The 22,057-nt window shown below is 36.0% G+C and overlaps 1 protein-coding gene across 1 annotated transcript; it reads right to left on the minus strand.

Moving 5' to 3' along the window:
- Window positions 1-2,477: 2,477 nt before the first annotated feature.
- Window positions 2,478-21,826, minus strand: LOC121409674. The gene is made up of 18 exons (XM_041601583.1): window positions 21,793-21,826; window positions 17,656-17,922; window positions 16,703-16,818; window positions 14,940-15,486; window positions 12,881-14,518; window positions 12,287-12,459; window positions 11,558-11,846; window positions 10,875-10,973; window positions 9,634-9,844; window positions 8,962-9,164; window positions 8,313-8,430; window positions 7,658-7,751; window positions 6,372-6,492; window positions 5,764-5,866; window positions 5,164-5,302; window positions 4,095-4,219; window positions 3,487-3,707; window positions 2,478-2,995 (listed from the first exon to the last, which is right to left on the minus strand). Exons 1-18 carry the CDS (start codon window positions 21,824-21,826, stop codon window positions 2,736-2,738), a joined length of 4,758 nt encoding a protein of 1,585 aa, XP_041457517.1. The 3' UTR covers window positions 2,478-2,735.
- Window positions 21,827-22,057: the final 231 nt, after the last annotated feature.

Raw genomic sequence — 22,057 nt, forward strand, 5'->3', positions numbered from 1 at the left:
GTTATAAAAAATCCCCTGGGCTAGAAAGAACCGTATTAACTCTCAATTTATCATTATTGAAGGCACTGGGGTTCACAGCGGGCACGTGCCCCCCTCCCTTTTGAGAAGCAACAGAGGTGTGCCCCCTCTTTTGAAATTGAAGACTTTTTTTTTTGCTTGTCAAATTAGTTAGGGTACGAAATATCCTTAATTTGTGGTGGATTTTTTTTATTTTTATTTATTTATTTATTATTTTTTTTTGGTGGGGGGGGGGCGTGTCAAAGGCAAGAGGAATTATGTTTCATGTACATACTCACACCCTGCCCCCCCACACACACGCATCATATAGACTGGGATGCCCGTATAGTATACCAACTTATCAATATCAGCAATAATTCATAGTGGTATCAAGTGGATAATGGGAATTTGTTAAATCGTTGCTTAAAACTAACGCGATCACTTGATGATGTTCTGAAGTATTTCAAGGAGATGGAGTTCATAAATACAAAATAGACTTTCCATGCATCCTTATGCTACATTATGTAGGATTATCTATAATATATTTCGTAAAGTTGTACCCTATCCTATTTTTAGAAGACCTGTTACATGGGTTGTTTAAACAAAAAATCAAAGCATCTTATTACTCTATTTATACCCCAATCAATAAAATATTGTTAATATGAATATTAACCTTGCAAATCTCTCCAATGAGAATCCCCTGTCAAGCGATAAACCTATTCATACATGTGATCCACTTTAGTGAGTTGCAATTGAATCTTAGTCCTGTAATCTACCTATTTTTACCATTTTGATTTTTACTGTTCCTGCACGAGCCTCTGATATACAGGCCTATACCGTTATTGCCAGATTCTTTTGAGTGGTAGTAGTCAAAGAGATATATTACTGATTTGCGTTTGTACAAACTTACTACTGATTGGAATTATGAAGCGCCAAAATGTCAGTCAAAAGATTTCCACATTTTCTTTACAACGAAATTTTCTATTTCAAATTTTGAGACATGCCTCGAACGAAAATATGTATTAACTGTGAAAATATCAATTGATATTTTATGAATAACTTTCAGTTCATACAAAAATTATTAATAAGGTGTTCCACATTTCAATCGATTTCAGACAGTTTTATTATAAAACCAATAGTCGTTTAGGTAAATCTTTATTTTAGACAATGATAATGTGTGAAATGTTTCACAATTCTATTTATATTCAGGTTTCATTGGTTCATTGTATGGATATCCGGTTCAAATGGTGGAGGTTGACATTCTTTGAATGCTAATATTGATTTCTGCTTCAATAAATTATCAAGGTATAATGGGAGTTGTTTGCGCGAGAATTTGTTTTTTTTATTGTCATCTTTGAATAATTTTCCTTTTTCCTCTTTTTATTTATCATTAACAATATATGTATATATATATATATATATATATATATATATATATATATATATATATATTGTTAATGATAAATAAAAAGAGGAAAAGGAAAATTATTCAAAGATGACAATATATATATATATATATATATATATATATATATATATATATATATATATATATATATATATATATATATATATATACATGTATATTACATTCACATTATCTATTTACTTATTTCACTATTAAAAATCAGAAGAGGAATAGTCTAGTTAATGATGGGTTATATATCATTCGTGAGAACCCGTGAAAATTTACAGGATGAAAAAACAAATTAACAATTAAATTGAAATAAATAAAACAACTCAAACATACAAAATAAGAATAGTTACCACAAGGCGACCGTGTAAATCTTATGAATTAATTGAAGTTTGAAAACAGGGAGTATATAATTATGAGACAGATATGTGAAGGGAATGGCCCAATGTATCAAAGTTTCAAGATCCAATGCATTATCATTATTATTTATTTTTGTTTATTCATTATTGTCATTGAAAACATGGTAAGTTAATTTGACAGTAATTCTTTTTTTCTCACAAAAAAATTCATTCACTGTAAAAGTGTACTGTACATATTGCAACCAATTAACATCAACGGTCTTGTCTTATAACAGCCAATGTATATCCTTCTAAATTTTGGTAACGAATAAGATTGACATTAGCAATCACAAATCTTTAAACTGGGCAAAAAGGGGCGTGTTTCATGAATAAAATTTCTTTGAAAGTGAGTCAACAAACCAATCTAAAACAAAGATCACGGTAGTAATCGAAAAGTAATTTACTTTAATTAATTTTCTCTCGGACCTGATACTTGATATAGTTTTATGAGTAGGCCTATATTGGGAAATAGCAGTCTGAACATGAATTGACAAAAATGATTTGTTTTTGCTTCATAGGCCAATCTTATTCCACACTACTCTATTTTAAAAAAAGTTCTTTTTTTTTCAATGCAATGATATATTAGAAGTAGGCCTTATAGCCTACTACCATGACATCAATTGTTGATAGAATTAATTTGTGAAAAAAAAAATTGTTGCGCCTACTGCATGTAGTACATTATACAAAATTAATCATCAATTATCAAGCTAATCAATGACATTAGAACTTAAATTTCGAAACTGCTATCATTAATCATGAGAGGCCTACAGGATATAATTTGGCTTATTCCCATGTTCCTGCCATTTTACTAGTAAAATGTTGTGATATTTTCCTCTAATTAATTGTTTTCTGTAGAGCTAATCATTTTCAATAGTGGACTAGAACGTAATTCAAACAGCATTTGCCTATAAATCTAGAACCAAACTTCACTGGGCGTTTTGTTTTAGCAAAGCTGGAAACTGCATGGCGAGTGTACGACTTAGCCTCCTTTGTTGCGCCAGTCCCAGGCCGAGAGCAGCGGGTTGCTGGAAGAGCTGTAAGAGACTCTCTTCATGACCAGAATTGATGAGGGTCTGCATGAGATTACGATACCGGTCCTTAGATTCATGCTCTGGTTGTGGTTTAGGAGGAAGGATGAGCTGTACCCCATGCTCGATGGTGTAATACATCCGGGGATTGTCCTCACCTGCACATGGATGAGAAGAAAAAAAATATGGTTGCCGATTTTGTTTTTTTCTTTTCGCGCGGTGTCAAAGTTTTATGTGTTTGTTTTAATGAGACATTTTTCGTCCATTTTCAACGTTACAAGGATTTTTTTTACCTCCTTTAAGTAGATCATTAATTGGCTGTTGACTTTGAAGATTAGAAACTTGGTTGACTATCCAGAGATAGGCGTTATGGGTGACGTGCGTGCCAATTGTCGTCGCGATCGCGCTATCGACACCCGAAGATGGGGGGGGGGGGCGCAAAAAGGCATCCCTAGGCTATATGCAATTTCAAAATAGCCCTTGCTATATTGGGTTAAGCTTTCCATACAGGTAAAGAATCAGGCAACCAGGTACAATAATTCAATACAGACCCAACGACGATCACCATAATCGACTTTTTGAAATATTTTGTAATCTCTTTCATGTCAACCTATTCAAATTGTGTTATTGTTCTATCTGGACTACTAACTGGAAGTTCCAATGATTGTCTTGATCTTGACACCACAAACTTTAGGCGTGGAGGATTTCCTCTTCTTCTTGAGTTTCTTCTTTGGTGGAGGCGCTACTCTGGGAGGGCCGAATTCTCCTGGGGCGAGGTATTCATGGATCTTGGGTTGAGCGGGTACTGAGATGGTGGCCTCCACAACCGACGAAGGGGAAGACTTGTAAGCCAATCTTTCCTTGGTAAATCTGAGCATAAAGAGAATTTGTTTATAAATAAATCAACGAATAAACGCTAAATGAATAACAAAAACAGAACAGTAAAGACAAAGCGACAAATAGATAAACAGCACATTATGTAATAAAAAAACTCAAATTATTCGTTGGTAAAACTAACTCAAAGATTAACTGATAAAGTATGATTAATCAATTAATAAAATGAATGAAACCTAAATTGGCGTAAAACGGAAAAATGAATAATGTAGGTTCTGGTTTGTCTTTTCTTATATGACAAGATTGAGAGTGGGATTAGAGATGAAACTGAAAAAGTGAGAGATGAATAGAAAGAACACAAATGGAATGAAGACACAATGCAGCGAAAGAGAGAATACAAGTTGATGACATATATACACTTACTTTTTCCAACAGTAGAGGAGTACTGTAAATGTATGGATAGCGGCATCGTGAAACAAACCACGTTCAACTATTCCATGTTGACTAATATCAATAATGTCATCAGCAATCTCTTGGGGGACGTTTATCTGCAGAAAATTCAATTTCCATTCAATTCAAATTATTCTAAAAATATAAAGTCGTAAAATCAAGAAATATATGTGCTTATTCGTGTAAAACGAATTATATTGCATGTCGTATCATTCGAAATCCAGTACTGTGAACATTATCTTTCAACTATGGAAAGCTTGAAACTTTTCTCAAAATCTTATCATGATAGCGTTATCAGTTTAAATACATGTAGTATTATTACTAAATGTAAAATCATTGTTTGCAATGAACATTTCTTTGACTGCTTATTATATTATAGTCACTATCGTTATCATCGGCGTCGTAACCTTCTATAGAAAAAAAAACAGCATGATCAGCCATTTTAATAGATCTTGATAATTATATCGTCACAATTACATCAAATTTCCGAGTTTGCACTAGACTTGGCCATCCGCTCGTGACATCATAATCATCACCTTCATAATTGCTGCAAAATTCTTCATCCTCTCCATCTCCATTGTCGTATCTTCATCGTCATCGTCATCATCATCACCACCACCACCACCACCATGACAGACCTCATCATCAGCATCATCATCATCATCATCAAGAATGCGCAGTCGTGATATTCGTTAATTTTCTACTTCATAGTATCACTCATATTAAGTTAAATCACGTCAAACTTTTTAATCCCAAACGCCATCCTCATGGTCATCGCTACACTCTAAAGTTTCTAGGAATTAAACATAAACCCAGCTAGCCGGTGTATAGTGACCAGCCGAACATTTTATTTATTTTCAATCCTGAGCATACTTTAAATCTCAAAAGATATGAATATGAATCTTTCAGCTTTAAATTCCAATCCGCAAGGCTAAAATATGTACCGATAAATGTTAGAAATGGCAAATTGTAAGTCGGTCATCACCTTTACCATCGTTACCCCCATGCACCGCCATTCGAGGAGTGAAAACGATCGTCTTACCTGCACCCTCGGTGGTACGAACGAGTCAAGGAAGACGTCAATGATGGCATTAGCTTTCTTCTGAACGTATTCTTCATCCTCGATGGTGTAGGTACCGGCTGCCGCAGCACGGGCAGCATTGTCGGCTAGTTGCTTGAATCTAGCATGACCAATGAGAAAAAATGGTGTTTTATAAGTTTAGAAAAAGATTTCACGCAAAAATGATTGCGTAATGACAGAAAGGAGCACAGGCACCTCAATCCCACACAAAACAGGAACAAATTACGAACATTAAAACGGTGTACGAAATATCTTAAGTTATGCATCGTAAATTTGGCCAACGGTATCGACATTATTTGAGATCTATTTTTACACCAGTGTAAAGTAACTTATAACAAGCCACACTCATCTTTTAAACTTAGATAAGTTGACATTCAGAGTTGAGGAGTCCGTGGGGTTATTACCTACATTTGAATGTTTTCAAACTTCTAATACGTTTAGTAAAAATAAGTGTTTAAATGAGTCGTTTAAACTTCAATGGGATCACGTGGATTCTGCATGTTGAGAGGATTATGCAACCATAGAGCTATTACAGAATAGCTCTATGACGTAACCATGTACCTTTCCACTTCAGCCCAGAAGCAGAGATCATTTTGTAGTTTGTCGACGATGACAATCTTCCCGCCAATAATCCTCTTGCTGACTACACCAGTGGCTTTCTGTTCTGTAATATTGAATTCAATTAACAACACACATTTATCTATGTCAAACACAAATCTCTATACTTGTCTCTGAAATTATGTTTTCCCAAAGTATTCGCGTTTATTTCTACAACGCATATCTATGAAAATAGCAAATGGAGTCATATAATTTGTTCTGCAACGACAAATATTTTAGTTGAAAAATTATTAAAAGTTTGCGTTGTATTCAGAGCCAAATCAAATGAATGATCAGAAAAGAAGCTCGTAATAAATGTAAACGAAATTGCAGGAAAGGCAAGCCATTCGTTTCATCGCCATGGTCAAATCATGTTAGTCGTGATATAACACTATAGGATTGTCACCTTGATCGTTATTCATTTTATTGCATGGCTATTGAATTCAATCCACTCAAAAAAAGAATAATGCTCGAAAAATGACATATTGATTCAAACAATGGTAACATTCGGTTGGATGAGCACGAAATGTCGGCAGAACATGGTTTGTATAATTATCAAGTCTAAAACTCACTTTCCACTTCTCTCTGGACCTCTTTACCAAGGTAATCTTTAAAGAGTGATAAAAGCCAAGGTGTCATAAGGCCTCGTCTGAATTGACACACATTAGAAATGAATATGTTCCACAGGTATCTCTGGAGAGGGGAACAAATTTAATGTCATCAAAATATTAAGTTTGATAACAATTAACAAATTGTTGACCATATTATATATTATCATATCATAATTATAATGCACATATATAGTTACCAAGAATGCGTATGGCATTGCCATTTTTTTGGTTACACTTCGTAATTCTGAAGGTTCGCAATACCGAAGCACGTACATTGCCTATACCTCGATGTTCGTTAATCAGAAAACGTAAAATGGTTCGTTAATCCGAACATTTGTGGCGTTATCCCGAAGGTCCGATAATCCGAAAACGAAATAAGGTTCGATGTTCCGAAAGTTCGTTAATCCGAAAACGAAATAAGGTTCGTTGTTCCGATGGTTCGTTAGTCCGAAAACGCAATAAGGTTCGTTAATCATTACGTTTTCGGACTAACGAACCTTCGGAAATACGAACCTCATTTTGTTTTCGGACTAAGGAACCTTCGGAATTACGAACCTCATTTCGTTTTCGGACTTACGAACCTTCGGAATAACGAACCTTTGGAAAAACAAAGCTTCGGAATTACGAATGTATGCGCATTTTTTTTAATGTAGGATAAAAGAGAATTGTTGATTGCTCATGGGCGACTCGATGTCTTGGCCGGAGATCGAATCCCGGACTTTCATATATAGTTAGGGGCCTTATACCTCTCGGCTATGGTACCTCCACAGTGATAATATCAATAACAAACGATATCACCCCATGAATACTTCCATTATGACGCCCGTTATAAAAAAAAGAATGCTATTCAATTAAGAAAAAGTTTCAAATGTGGGCTTCTCGTTGAAAATTAAATTTACATGATTGCAAGAACTTCTAGCAGAACATTTCCTCATTAGTTTTTGCCATCAACTTTTCATCGACATCCCCTTCTTTATTTTTCTCATTCTCCTCATCCTTTATTTCATCACGACCATTGTCATCATTAGTGCATACAATATCACCGTCATTATTAACTTATACCATAAGATTTCATCATCATTTCATCATCATCATTATTATCACCACCAGCAAGCAATATTATCATCATTATGTTCAAACCAATAGTCATTTTACCTTTTACTGGTTTATGTCCTTATATACTTTCGCTCTGCATATTGTAACTATCATAATTTATCGTCACGACCTAACAATGGTTTTTAACTTACCGTTCTCCCTTCTTGGCCAAACTGTACTTGTGCAGGGGCTTCACTGGCAACATCACTCGACTCATCGGTATACGATTCTTTATATTCCCCATACCTGAATAAAGAAGGCACAACAATGCATTTCAGCCAACATTATTTTTGTGTAATTTCATTAGCGTAAACAATGTTTGTTATGAAAAGAGTCACAATTAATGATTTGCATTTTTTTTTACAATATTGAGATTGGGGTGTAATGCTACGGTCACCGACTCCAACGTTATTCCAATAACATACTATCCGTTGCTTCGGATTAGGTTTCGTCAGTGTTACTACTACAGCAGAAATGATATTCGTTATAACGTTCGCAGAACATGAAGTCCAAACCACAATACATATGCAGATGTTTATCGTCGAAATCACATTATTTTACATTTCATTTCTAGACCAGTACTGTTCTTGACTCAACTTACCTCCACCATTTCTATCTATCTTTCTATCTATCTATCTTTCTATCTATCTATCTATCTATCTATCTATCTACCTATCTATCTATATATCTATCTATTTATATATACTTCTCGTTTTCATTTGCTTTCTCGTAGTCTATTGTTGAATGTGTCATGTCCAGTAAAATAAGTAATTGCAATTTCTATATGGGATATGAGTGGTGATATACCATTTCATTTCCATGCTCTTTGCCACGCAGGTCTGTGCTGACATCAACATTTGAGGCGTGACTTTCTCCATGTTTGGAATATCAGCGATTATATCAGCATCTGTATTAAGATCAGCACCTGGAAAGAGACAGATAAAGTGAATTAGGACAAATTTCTACAGAAAAAAGGAGAATATCAGAGCACTAAATACTGGCATGTATATTTTGGGGATGGAAGCATTGGCATAGTGCATGGTGGAAATTTATGATTGCTTTTTTAAACAGTAAAACGCACGATTCTAATACATGATTCGTTAGACAATATTCACTTGGAATAAAACATAGCATATTCCAAACTGGTTTGGGTATATATCATTCTGCACACCATGTTGATGTGACTCATTGCGAACCAATTTTAAAATCGAATGGACTTGGGATATCACCAAGGCAACTTAGGGCTCCAGAAAGAGTGGTCTACGAACGTTTCATGAAATAACTTGTTGTCGGACGTTTAATCCGATAAGTCCTGTGCTATCCGACAGTTTCCATAGTAACAGCGCTTCTAAGCCAATCAAAATCAAGGAGAGTTGTCAGATCTGACAACGTGTTCATGAAATGCTCCCCGGTTTCGCAGCTCATCATCCACTCTACACAATTACGTGTTTCTTACCAAAGTTCGTGGATTTATTGAAATACTTCTTGACAACTGCTTGAGCCTTGGCCTGACGAACTTTCGGATCACGGACATTGCCCATACGGATCTGCTCCACCGATTGCCAGAAGGAGAGAGGGAGTTCGTTACCGACCTCCACTTGGAGGAAACGACGGAAGAACTCAAAGTGGCTCTGATCGTGGAGTACCTCCATGAAGCTCCTGCACAGTATCAATTTAAGCATTTACTTAAGAAATCAATAAAACAGGACACTTGATATTACACAAGCGGCAGTTATCATGAGTATGTAGGCTTATTTTGTTTTTTCCACCAGGCATGCCAGGTGAGGCTTGCCAAGAGTTATCATACTGAATAATTGTCACATGCTTAACATCCTTTACAAAGTATTGTCTTTAGGTTTTTTCCTTCTCTGGAAGGGTTCAAGATGTATATCTCCTCTTGAAACGCTATTTTGCAGCCTTTCTCTCTACGAAAATGACAAAAAACAACATGTAAGTATACTGATAGTACCTACAACAATAAACCCCTTCGTATAAAAAAGCCTTCATTTGATGAGATTACAATATAGTTTTCGTTATTTGATAAACAAAATAACTTTAAAAGAATTCCTGATTGAGTTGTTGTTGTTTTTTGTAAGAGAGGTCGCTTTTACTGATCGATTCACTTTACCTTGGTCTTGAAGGTCGAGGGATTGTTTTGCCGCCTTTTCTAATGGCTCGGCATACACCAGTCTTTGCCGTTTCTTGATCTCTTTCTGCTGTGCGAGGCGATTCGTAACCTTGACTACTTCTCTTAGCTCGTGACTGAGCACCTGTCCGTTTGCGGGTGTCATCCTTGCCTGCCTTGAACCGCTCACTCGGCGGTGGACTCTTGATCTTACCTAGATATTAACACACAAAAGTAAAGATCATCAGGGCCAAGTAAAGATCGATCTTGGGGATATTTTTTACGATAGATGATAATCAGTGCAGTCAATCGTAAAATCAGCATAAGGTTCAATTTCTAATCTTTATTACGAAAGAGAATGGATAGACTTACTATTATTGACACGGAGAACAGTTTTACTTCCAATTCGTGACGCTTCTTCAGCTCGTCTGAATAAATAAAAAGCGTTTTTGTCTCAAAGTCTCAAAGACAATAAATATCGATTGTGCGTGGGCGCCAATAGTGGCAAAACGACGATTTCCCGCCAATTCAGACGAGCTGAAGAAGCGTCGGATCGGACGTGAAACTGCTCTCCGTTTCAATAATAGTAATTCTTATTTCTTTTCTATTTCGTAATTTGACTTTGAATCAAAATATACATCAGTTTTCTATGCTTTATATTACAGATCCCAAAGAAAAGACCTTTAGCAATGGGATTTTAAACCTGAATAAGTAGTAAGATTATAAGCACAAAAAGACAAGCTCAACTATTCTTTTATTCGATCTTCCATATGATAAATACACTGGATATTTTTTTTTAGCATTTAATGCAGTCTCTTTCTCATTTTCTTAAAGCAAATTTATAATAGCAAGACACCATTAAAGTATGGATTTCAATTGAAAAATAATTTGTAAAATTTATTACTATAATTTATTGCAATGGCACAATAAATAATTATCTCTAAGTCTGATTTGAGGTTCATATAAATACACAATATTTTGTTTCTAATTATAGTAAGCTATACTATATATATATATAAGTATATGTATATATATATAAATATATATATATATATGTGTGTGTGTGTGTGTGTGTCTATGTATGTATGTACATGTATATACACGGAATAATGGAATATGTTCTCCGCCAAGGAAATAAAATAATGAAGCAAAATGAAGGAAAGTCCCTTTTTCGATTATTTTGTTCATTGTATATGTACATTATATGGGTCGATCTTTATAAAGAAAGTATAGGTAATATTTACGTTTTCTCAGGACTATCATGGTCTTTCTGCGTACACTCCCTTCATCGTCAGACTCTTCATCTGGGTCACTAGGGTCACTGACGTCAGCATCTGTCAAACCTACGTAATTAATCAAAGGAGAATTGCACCAAATTAATCTTATCTCAATTCAGGAACGGATTCTTATATGGAACGGCTCGTCTTCTTTTTCTGAATAACATTATGCACGGCCCGCTGGTAGAGCAGTTTCCTAATTGAAGTGGTTACCATAGGTAAATAAAACGTTATTATTATTATTATCTCACTGATTGGTTGATTGATTCATTCGTTCATTGTTGCTGCCATATGACAATGAACACATTCTCATGGTTCCTTTCAATGGCATTATCTTATGACTGCAGTGTTTTTGAATATCACATTTCAAATAGTAGTCTACCTTTATTCTACTTAATAATGTCTCCTAATACTTCTCGATACATCAGGAAAAAAGTTTCGGAAAGTTTCAGAAAAGATTGAACAACCAACAACCCTTACAGACTAATAAATAATTTTTTTATTTATACATCTCTAATTGCTTAACAACAAGAATTTTACTCTACTCTAATAGTGGTCGGTTGTAAGCTTTAGTATATGGGAATCAATGAACGACTTTATCACCCCCCCCCCTTACCCCCGTTTAAATGATCCAGATTGGATGGACTTACCTGCAAAAGGGAACTCTAAACAGACCTTTACTGCTCTCATCATCCTGTATGGGGCTACCGAATTGGTCTGATCACCGCTTTCCTGTACCTTGGTAGATGATGCCGTACCATCGATGTTCTCCTTCGAGCTGGTCTTGCGAGCATCGGCGAGTACCTGTGATAGGGTCTTGGGGGCAGCGTTCCCGGGGATGTCCTGAGGGGCTGCTTTTACCGTGCGATTGGTCATCAAGTTAAGAGTCGGGCTGGTATAGAGTGGAAAGGCACGCTGTTGTGCATTCTTCCGTTCACTCTGAAAAATGGGAATTTAATTTCATTACTGGGTCACAAGATATATGATTCGATTTCTTATCTACGCTCATGTTAAAAACTGTGAGTGTGAATATGAAAAGTCGGTTGGTAATAGGTCGTTTAACGTTGCTGTAGATAAACAGATACCAATTCCTGCAATGTCTTTGTGAAACTGTATAGAACTAGAACCGTGAAAAATCACCCTCCTTCACTTTAGTTGAAATAAATCTACAATTTCCTTTTTTTTTCTTCCGTTATCTCTGTTTTTCCTGATAGATCCGTGATTCTCGCTACCTCCATGGCCAAGCGACCCTCTGATCTCATATTCCCCCTCCCTCTCTCCTTACCTATCTTCGTCTAGAACCCCCCTCGCTCTGTCTGTGCCCTGCTCTCTCTATCTCTTTCCCTCTCATCTTTATTCTTTTTATTTTTTTCACTCACCGTCCTACTGATGAAACTGTCCAGGTCGTGTTTTTGAAATACTGCCCATACCTCCCGCAGAGCATCACACGCAAGATCCTGCGCATGGATCAAGAGTTCGTCACCGTTATTGGCGCCAAGTTGATTTTTCAGCTCCGCCGTTAGCAGACGACCAATGTTTACTTTGCCATCACCTGTAAAGAGTTGTGCACAATATTTGAAATTTTTTCTTTGGTTTGCAAGATAAAACCTGACTGTACAATGACCTCAAGATCCCGAGCTTAAGATAAGGCTAGCATACCCGACTATAAAAACAGATATTTTAAAACAGTAATATTGTATACTGTAAACGATTGGGACCCACATTCACAAAACATTACCAAATTAATTGTTTTCAATTGGTGCCAAATGCACGCGTTATGACAGAAGGGCTGTAGAAGGTTTGAGGAATAGTGCGTTCAAAGCAAAACATACATTAATGAATCCGTAAGAGCCTTCATTTCTTGTAAAATGAACGAGTGGTAAGCAGAGATAAGGACACTAATTCAATTCTAAACCTAATGTGCGAAGTAAAACACCATCAGAACCCCTACGATCAAACGTTATATGACTCACGTGTTGAATGGAGAAAGTTAGTGATGAGGTTACTGGCCAGTCTCTGCCGCCTCGAGTCTTGTTGTACTCCAGCAATGCGATGGCCAGCGTCTAAATATTCTTGAACAGCGTGAAAGAACCTCAGATACCACTGCTCCTTCGAATAGCTGTATCGGACCAAAAATTTCATCCACGGCCAGCCAGCAAACCGGTCAGATAGGACAGCACTCATCAGTTGCCTATTCTTCGAGCGGAAATTGGCTTCTCCCAAGTTATAACTAGAAAACCGAGGTTTGGTAATATTTGCAGCATTTGTCTGTTGAATTTTTATAGCTGGAAGCGTATCTGTGCGTCTTGGAACCAGGGATTCAATACTATCGACTCCTTCTTCCATTACCTCGAGTGCCTCTGGAAGATTTGAAACAAGCATCAACCTTCTGTCATCTTCAAGAAGTTTTTCTTCAAATGGAAGAAGAGCATACTCAATTCGCTTTATTTGTCTATTGACCATTCGTTCCTTTTTAGTGAATTCCTTGTGCCTTTCATTTTCACTCAGGGATATTGAGTGCATCTGCTCAAGCTTCTTGAGAGCTGTTTTATTAATGTTCGCAAGTGGTGACACTGTTCCTCTTCTTCTCATCGCCAGTCTTTTGAGAGTGCTGACTAGGTCATCATTGCGATCCTGTAAACAATCAAGATCAGGAACTTCACTTTCACTTGAGCTTTCTTGCTTTTGTTTTGCCCTTTTTCTCTTCAAAGCTTTCAGTTGCCTTAAACGTTGTCTCTTCCTCTTCTCTCGTTCTTTCTGTAGAGCTTTCAAAGCATTCAGATCAGCTTCAAGCTTGATATCTTTATCTGAGCCTGTTTTAGTCTCTTTCTTCTTAGAAGAATCCTTTTCCGCTTTGTCAATGAACAGTGAAAAGTCTCCGAGACGGAATTCGACGGATTGCGATCTCGGTCGACGGGCACCGGGATGCTTTGGCATTCCAGGTGGACGTGGAACTGTACCTGTGGCTGGCACTGACATGCGACGTTTTGATAGAGAAATCATCGAACCCGATGATACAGAAGCCTGTCCAACAGAGGTTGAGCTCGAGTCTCTGCTAGATGATCTTGATGTATCGGAGTTTCTTCGATACTTATTTAGATCAGCAATTGTACCACGATGTTTAACCTCTTCTTTATCGGGTTTATGTTCATCCTTGACTGACGGCATTTCACCTGACAGTGTCGTTCTGCCAGTGTCAGTAACATCTGTTGAATCAGTTACGTCAGGCTCTGATCCTGTTGATGAAATGGTTAGTTTAAATGCTTTGTCCATTGTACCTGGAGTCTTTGATTCGGGGGTCTTTATTTGACCTTCATCCGACTCTTCACTACTGCTAGAAGATGACGCTTGCTCATCCGAAGAGTCGTGTTTGCTCTCTTCTTCTCTTGCCGATCTAAGCCTTGATGATCCACGTCTTGAGGACCCTCTTCTTGCTGATCCCCTTCTTGAACTACCAGATGATGATCTCCTGTGGGATGGTGGTCTTTGAAAATCCATGTCATCACTGGTCACAGCACTTCTTCGAGGAGATGCACTGCGACATGCTGAAGATCGGCGGGAGGAATGCTTGGACATTTTGGATGCTTTCTCACTAGAGAGAGGCGATGTTTCTTTAAAATTGAAAAATAATTATTACAGAAAATGATTATGAGCAGCTGATATGAATGGATGTCAAAATATCATGAAAAGAGCACGACTTTGGTGTCATAGCTTAGTTTGAGATGATTCAGTTCAAATGACCGAATCGTATTAAAAAGGGTTCATAATGACAAGAATTATGCCAACATTGATAAATTTAAAGCATTTATAAAGTGACATTGTATGAAAAAAATAACGCATATTCTTCTTTTTGTCTAATAAAAAGTCAAAGACCTGATGAAAAAAAAGAAAACTGGAAACCTTTCCGATGTGATTATGATAACTGGATGACAAGGATAACGAATTTTAGAGTAATACATATGAGCAGTCTGCAAAAGGTATGGCAAAGTTCAGTTGAATCAATATGTGATCAAATCTATTTTGACAGCTTACCCTGCTTTTCACCCGAATCACTTTCCATGCTACCAACGGTGGATGAACTTGAAATGATTGATGCCGAGATACTCGGAGTGGCTTTAGTTGGTGATGCACTGCGACCTCGTCCGTAACTTGCACTTTCTTCCGATATAGCTGGCAGTGGGAATTCGTCGGTCAACCAGTCATGTCCTTTAAACGTCACGTCTCCGCATTCCTCCTCCTCCTCTCTGTCGGCTGAAATTCCAGCAGTTCCCGAGCGCACCATCTCGCCGGTGTCCTCTACGTTCAGAAACTTTGGCCTTCTGACTTGGTTGGAGCTGAACATGGACATGAGATTTCCGAGACTCTGTTTCAGAAGCTGGAGTTTACGGATGCTGTGATGGGAGCGAACGTCGGATGGTATCCCTCCTTTCACATCGCCTTCATCATCGCTTGTGATCTCAGATAAGCTACGAACTCGTATAGCATAGCAGTTTGGTCGGTAAACCTGGAATGCAGTTGTCTGAGAGAACTTTGCAAAATGTTGTTTGCAGTGGATGAGGTACCTTGGAACCCAATAGTTCTGTGAAGTAGATGTAATAAAGACATATTCATTCCATAAAAAGCTGTGAGCCGGGATCGTCTTAATAATAATAATAATAATGATAATTCTTATTTACCTACATGTACTTCTGGTCTTATTTATGTTATTTTGTTATTATTGTTATTATCATCATCATCATTATCAATTTTATTGCTATTATTATTATAAACGTTATTCTCCATCGTTATCATTATTTCATGACTTTGTAGTTTGACTGATTCATAACATTATTTCATGCTAACAGTTTATTTCATTTATTTTCATATTTTTCATTTGACATTTTGTTTCACATAGAACAAAAACAACACCAATGCATGCATAATATGAATTAAAAACAACTGAAGCATGTTCATTCAGTCAGTCGAGTTACATAGTTATAGCATATTTTTCATCGAAAGGAATATAATGTGACCTTCATGAAAGCAAGCTTGTATATAAGCCCCGATGACAAAAAATAGTTCTGAGAAATAGTCAACAGAGAACGGGGTTAAACACACACAAAAAACCCCACAGAAGTGTGATTCATAGTCGTGAAAATCAAGTTATTGAGAAAAAAGTTTCTTGAGTTTGCATCCAAAAGGAAACAAGTAAGTACATCCTGTTGCATCATTAATTGTCAAGACATGTTATAATTACTTTTGATTTAGTTATTTTATATCAGCATTTCCTTTTCTATCTTTCAGTCACGCTATAGGCCTACATGTTGAGGGAAGTAGCTATCATTCCGTTGTAAGGTCAACTTGCAGATTACTTGACTGACATGTGGACGTATTGAATCCGATAGCACTAAAAGACCTAAAGCCATGCTAAAGGTTTGGAAAAGGGTAGGATTGTGGATTATAAATCGAGTGTCATCTAACATTCAAATTATACACGAGTGTAATTTGGTCATCGCATCTATTTTCAGCCGTTGGAAGTTCAAATTTGACGTTGGTTCATAATCGTACTCTCTATAGGCACAGCTTTTGTGTCTTCAAAAAGAGCTTTTTGAGCAATATATCTATAGAATGGATATCAGAATGCTATAGACAACGATAATATACTGAAATTTTCAGCCCATTCCATGTAAAATAGGTTATTATCAAAGAGAGAGAGAAAACCTACATAACTTATTTATTTCAGTGGCTACCGATATGATAACTAAAAAAAGAAAATCACAAGGAATGGGTCAAAATAAAGCAAAGGTTACACACACCTGTAGAGATTTGAGAATGAAACCCTGAATAGCAAGGCAAGTATCCCGAGTCACCTTCTGTAGTGTTACGCTTTCATCAGTCATTTCTGTATCCGTAGAACTACTTAGACTTGATTCTGGAAATTACAATCACATTCATACTACAAGATTATATCATTATGGGCAGTCACTGAAATAAATTGTATGACATTTGCTCCGGCGCCATTGTTCCGCTGGAAAATGTGCACGTTAAGCTAAACCTAAACTCCAAAACTAAATAAACCCTAATCCTTATCTTTACGTTATTCTGAACCAAAAATTTTATTGCAATCCTATAACTTTAACCCTACGCCCTCTGAGATATTTCGACTGGAGAAGCTGTCGCAGGAGCAGATGTCGAGTCACCTAGACGTTACCATGTTTCCTTCGGTCTAATCAAAATGAGCACGTACATGTACATTTTGAATTTAAGCGGACTGCGGACAGTGGGCCGCATAGGCATAGTAATATATAGTATTCAGAAGAAGATCTATTTTTCCCGCTAAAGGGACAAAATCTCTTGACCTTGAAAGACTTCTCCCATCCCTCTTCTTACGGCCTTTCAGTATAATGATTTGTCGCACTTCGATCTTACTTTGATGTCTTACAATCTTAATGTGTCACTTTGTATTTTTACAATGATTTTTTTTATATATACCAGGAACAAGAGAAAACTGATTTTATTTTGATCTTGTGATCCTATTTGATTTAAATATGTATGAATAATTAAACGATCAATAAATTAAGAAACATAAATCCTTTCCATCATAATGACCATGGATTATAACTTTTTGGTAAAATGCTAATGGAATTAGGCTTTTAATTATCATATTATAAACGTTTCATGAACATGACTTTTGAACTAGATAATTCAATCAAGAGTTTTATTATAATTCAAAGCAGGTCTTGCTTTATTGATGTATTCAAAAACTTACGGTATAACTGAAGAGGGGTCATTTGTGCAGTTGGAGGTAACTTGACGTTGCGACTCTTAAAATACTTGGTTTCCATCCTCCGATAGAATAGTGCCCATTTCTCTTCCCCTTGGTTCGCTGCTCTGCGGAACCTTTCCGTATCCAACCAAAACTGCACAGAGTTCTCTCCGACAGTTGATGAGATGAAGCAGCGAAATCTGCGCATGCCCGATGCTTTCTTTAACCAGCGTGTCATCAAACAGTGATCCATCATTTTCTCCTTGGCGCCTATAAGTAGATGAAAATGGACAATGAAAATTGATCATTATATACCTGAAAGAATATTACAGAGAAATGAACTGACACCTTCCAATTATCTGTCTGTATGTCTGTCTCTTCCTCATGCGCTCTCTCTCTCTCCCTTTCTTTCTTTCTTTCTTTCTTCATTATTATTATTATTTTTTATTCGGGGGGGGGCAAGATTCATAAAACTCATTAAACTGAAAAAGTTCAAAGTTTATTTTTCTGTTTTGGCATGACGAACACCAAACAATTAATAACCTTTAGTTCTCTGAAGCCAGACTTATTTGAACTGCAGCTCAGGGGTCTTGCTTTTAACAAGTTATTCAATGTTATATTCTCTGTTACTTACTTGTTGGATCGGGTCCATAATTGAAAACAAGATGAAGTTGACTTTTTTGAAGCTGCTTGCATAGTAGATATTCAAGGTAGAGATCACTTTTGAAGAAAAACGGGGCTCGCTTTGTTCGTACCCATCTCATCAATTTGATTCGATCTACACGCTTCACACATAAGTGAAAATAAAATGTGAGGATGATTGTTTAGAAATAACTCTAAACGTCAATATTAGGCATCTGTTTGGATCGAAAGACGATGGTGTGGCACTATTTTCTCTAGAGTAGAGTCCAACTCTTGAGTGGCAGTACTTGATATGAAGTCGGGATTATGAATAAAGGAACCTCCATGAATTATGTTCATGTGAACCGTACCATATCTGAGAATATTTTTCGCACTGCAGATTTACTTCATATTGACAACACAGATAATCTATTAGATAACAGTTGATGTTTCTCTGGCCTGTGTTAAAAAGTTACAATAAAAAGCCAATCAGCAGATACATTATTCCTACATACAATTTCCTCGATGGCAGTGAACATGACTTGAATTTTTAATCCACTGGGATTCTTTTTGGGAGGTACTTTTATTTTTTAACTCTTTTAACCTTCATTTACAACTCTGAAGTTTTTGATGAAAATGACATGGATTAGGAATACAGTGCAGTATTACAATTTTCGAAATACATTTCTTCATTACTATAATCAAACTTCTGGGGGTAGGTTTTATGATAACTTCACATGATCTTTCTGAAACGAGGGCGTTGCTAGCTTAAAAATATTGCATGATTCCCATTATATCTATATTTTAATAAGTACCATAATTGAAAATTCAATGAAAGTTATATGGGTTTGACGGAGAAATGGGGATTTAAACTCTGCGCTGTGATCCCGTGAGTTCGAAGAGGGGCGCGAATATCTTGACATCGTCACCCGAATTTAGCGAACTTCACATGTTCATAAAAATAGATGACCCAAGTACATAATCATATCTGGGCTCCGTCTAACAAAGAGTTACGATTGATCCGATCAATCACAACTATGGAAAGCCAGCAAAGTCAACATATAAAATGCACATTTGTTTACAAAAATTTCTAGATATGAATGTATATCCATAAATTCATTAATTTCTTGACAATTCGGTGTGTTCTCCTTTGTATACAAAGGACATTTTACAAATTTCCTGTACAAAAAATTATGACACTGATGGATTTCCATAGAGTTACGATTAATTTGATCAATTGTAACTCTTTGTAAGACGGGGCCCAGGCCTGCACACGTACCATAGTAACTCCGTGTCCAAATTTTGGTGAAAATAACATTTTTCTTTATTTCAAATGTGAAAAGTAAGAGTAAAGATACGATTCTGATGAATGTACCCTGATGTACCCTGCGTCAAACTGGACTCCAAACCGACAACTCCTGACATGCCGGTGATATGAGTTTGATTCCGTTCCAATATAGTTGATAGTCTCACAAATATTAATAGTAATGGATGACAAGAGACAATTTCTGACTAATGTTTTTTTTAATATGCCGTGTAGGCTATATTTAAACTTCTTTGAGTTACATATTTTTAGTGATGTCACTCTCTAAGCACGGATCTTTAGCCAACATACACTTCGCGTTCTAAGTGTAGGCTAAAGTATAACAAAATATTTATTTCACAATTGTGTTTGCTCAGAAATATGAATATATATATTTGAAAAAAAAGATACAAGAAGTAGTAGACCTCTATAGAACCATACTTACATATTGGTTTCTCTTTAAGGGTGGATCAAGTTCAAAGCTTTGGTCTGAAAATTTAAATAGCAGTCTCTGAGAAAACACCTAGAAGAATAAAAAAAGACACGGGAAATGTTTTTAGAGCAAAAGAAAATAGATACCGAGGATATTAATCGAGTAACCTTGTCATGAATAGACATGTAATTTGCATTAAATTTTCTAGTTATTGAAGAAAAGTAATGATAAAAATGGTAATTATATAATTTGTTGTGTGAAATCGGGAAGAAAATACTAAAATAAAAGATGGAAATATGGAATAGCGAAACAAAATTGTGAAAGGTAATTCTTAAAATGCCAAATCGGAGAGTAGAAAACAAACAAATAACAGAATAACTAAATATAGTAAATAATAATAGGGAAGACACTCCCATTCCATCATCGAGTTGTGTTTTCCTCCATAAACACCAAGTTCACAACTGGGTCCCGTTGCAGAAAGAGTTGCAATCAATCGCAACTATAAAAATCATGCGCAACTTCATTTTCAACCAATCAACAGCGTGCATTTGGGACTTCCGATTGATTTTTTACTTGCGTTTAAACGCAACTCTTTCTGCGACGGGCTCCTGGACAAGGCCCTATAATACATGTACACATCTTACAAAGAAATAAAATATGAATCGTTTTGAGTATAATGAAGTCATTTTGTGAAATTGTGCATAAGAGTTCTTACCCTATATATCCCAATCTCATTTCATATACGGTTAATTTGAAAATCTCATCAGGTTAATAGAGCTATTACGTGTATGGTCTTGTCCGATTAAGCGATTTTGTATAATCTTTATTTTTTTGCTTGTCAGATTTTTGTTCCTTCTTCTCTTTTGATTAAACAACTTGCCATTAATGGGCTGAATGTTGAATCACATAGGTCCATCAAGTTATTTGAAATATTATTACAGTCATTTATATATTAATGTACTTTCTGTTGTATTTCTATGTCTTGTCTATCAAAAATAGGTAATTCACTCATATTTTAAGAATCTTTTGCGGATAATTTACAAAACAGCCATAAAGGATCTGCTATAAATTACAATTAATATGGGTTGGTTGCTGCAAAGTTCTTGAAATTATATCATTTCGATGGGTTAAGGGAATAATAATTGATAATTAGTAAACTTACCGGTAGGGAGAGAAAGACGTTGAAATAATCTACGAAAGTCTTGTCACATAGAAGACGGGCAAACTCTGATTCAGAGGGTATCTCCCCTGTTGAAGTTAAGAAAGGCATGCAAAATCATATTGCAACAATGACAGGCAATGATTTTGAAAATGCCGAACGAATTGTGTCCGGACATGCAGTATGTGTATCCGGACAATCGATTTTAAACAGTTATTTGGAAAAGTTATCAAGCAAAGTATCATCAATTTGTAATACAAAATGGCAATATTTTATAGAACAAATTTGAAGAAGATTAAACCTATTGAATTCTTATTTTTTGTGTAATCTAAAGACAAAAAAGTAAGGCTTCAAAATTTTAAAGTTTCCGGACACCCCAACCCCATCCTATATTTTCGCTGAAATGTAATACATATTCCTTTCATCATAACAGTTCAACGCATCATTAATTATATTCTCAAATTTATTAAATCCAGTTTTAATAAAGATATGATAAATTCGCTGAGATACCATCATTGAAAACAAAATCGGTTTTGGAAGTTTTCAAAAAATGTCCCAAATTAGATAAATAAGATAAATACTAGTACATAATTCTTTGGAATGTATAAACAATGAAGTACATACCTCTTGGAACTATTTCACTACTGTCCTGTTCCATTCTATTTATTCTTTCAAGAAGAATAAATAGAAAGGATGATTTTCATGTTTCCTAACACAACCCCTCCTTTTTATTTTGAGGATCCCTTTGCAATAGTCTTGGTGTTTGTATTGCAGAAAAATCCCAAAGTTGGTATCTAGGTATCTACGCATGCGCGGAATTCTGCGCGGTACAACGTTATTTTCTGCGCGTCCATTATGACGTGAGCCAGTATAAAAGGTACGTCGGTAT

Source organism: Lytechinus variegatus, chromosome 2, assembly GCF_018143015.1.
Source record: "Lytechinus variegatus isolate NC3 chromosome 2, Lvar_3.0, whole genome shotgun sequence".
NCBI classification, from domain to species: Eukaryota; Metazoa; Echinodermata; class Echinoidea; order Temnopleuroida; family Toxopneustidae; genus Lytechinus; species Lytechinus variegatus.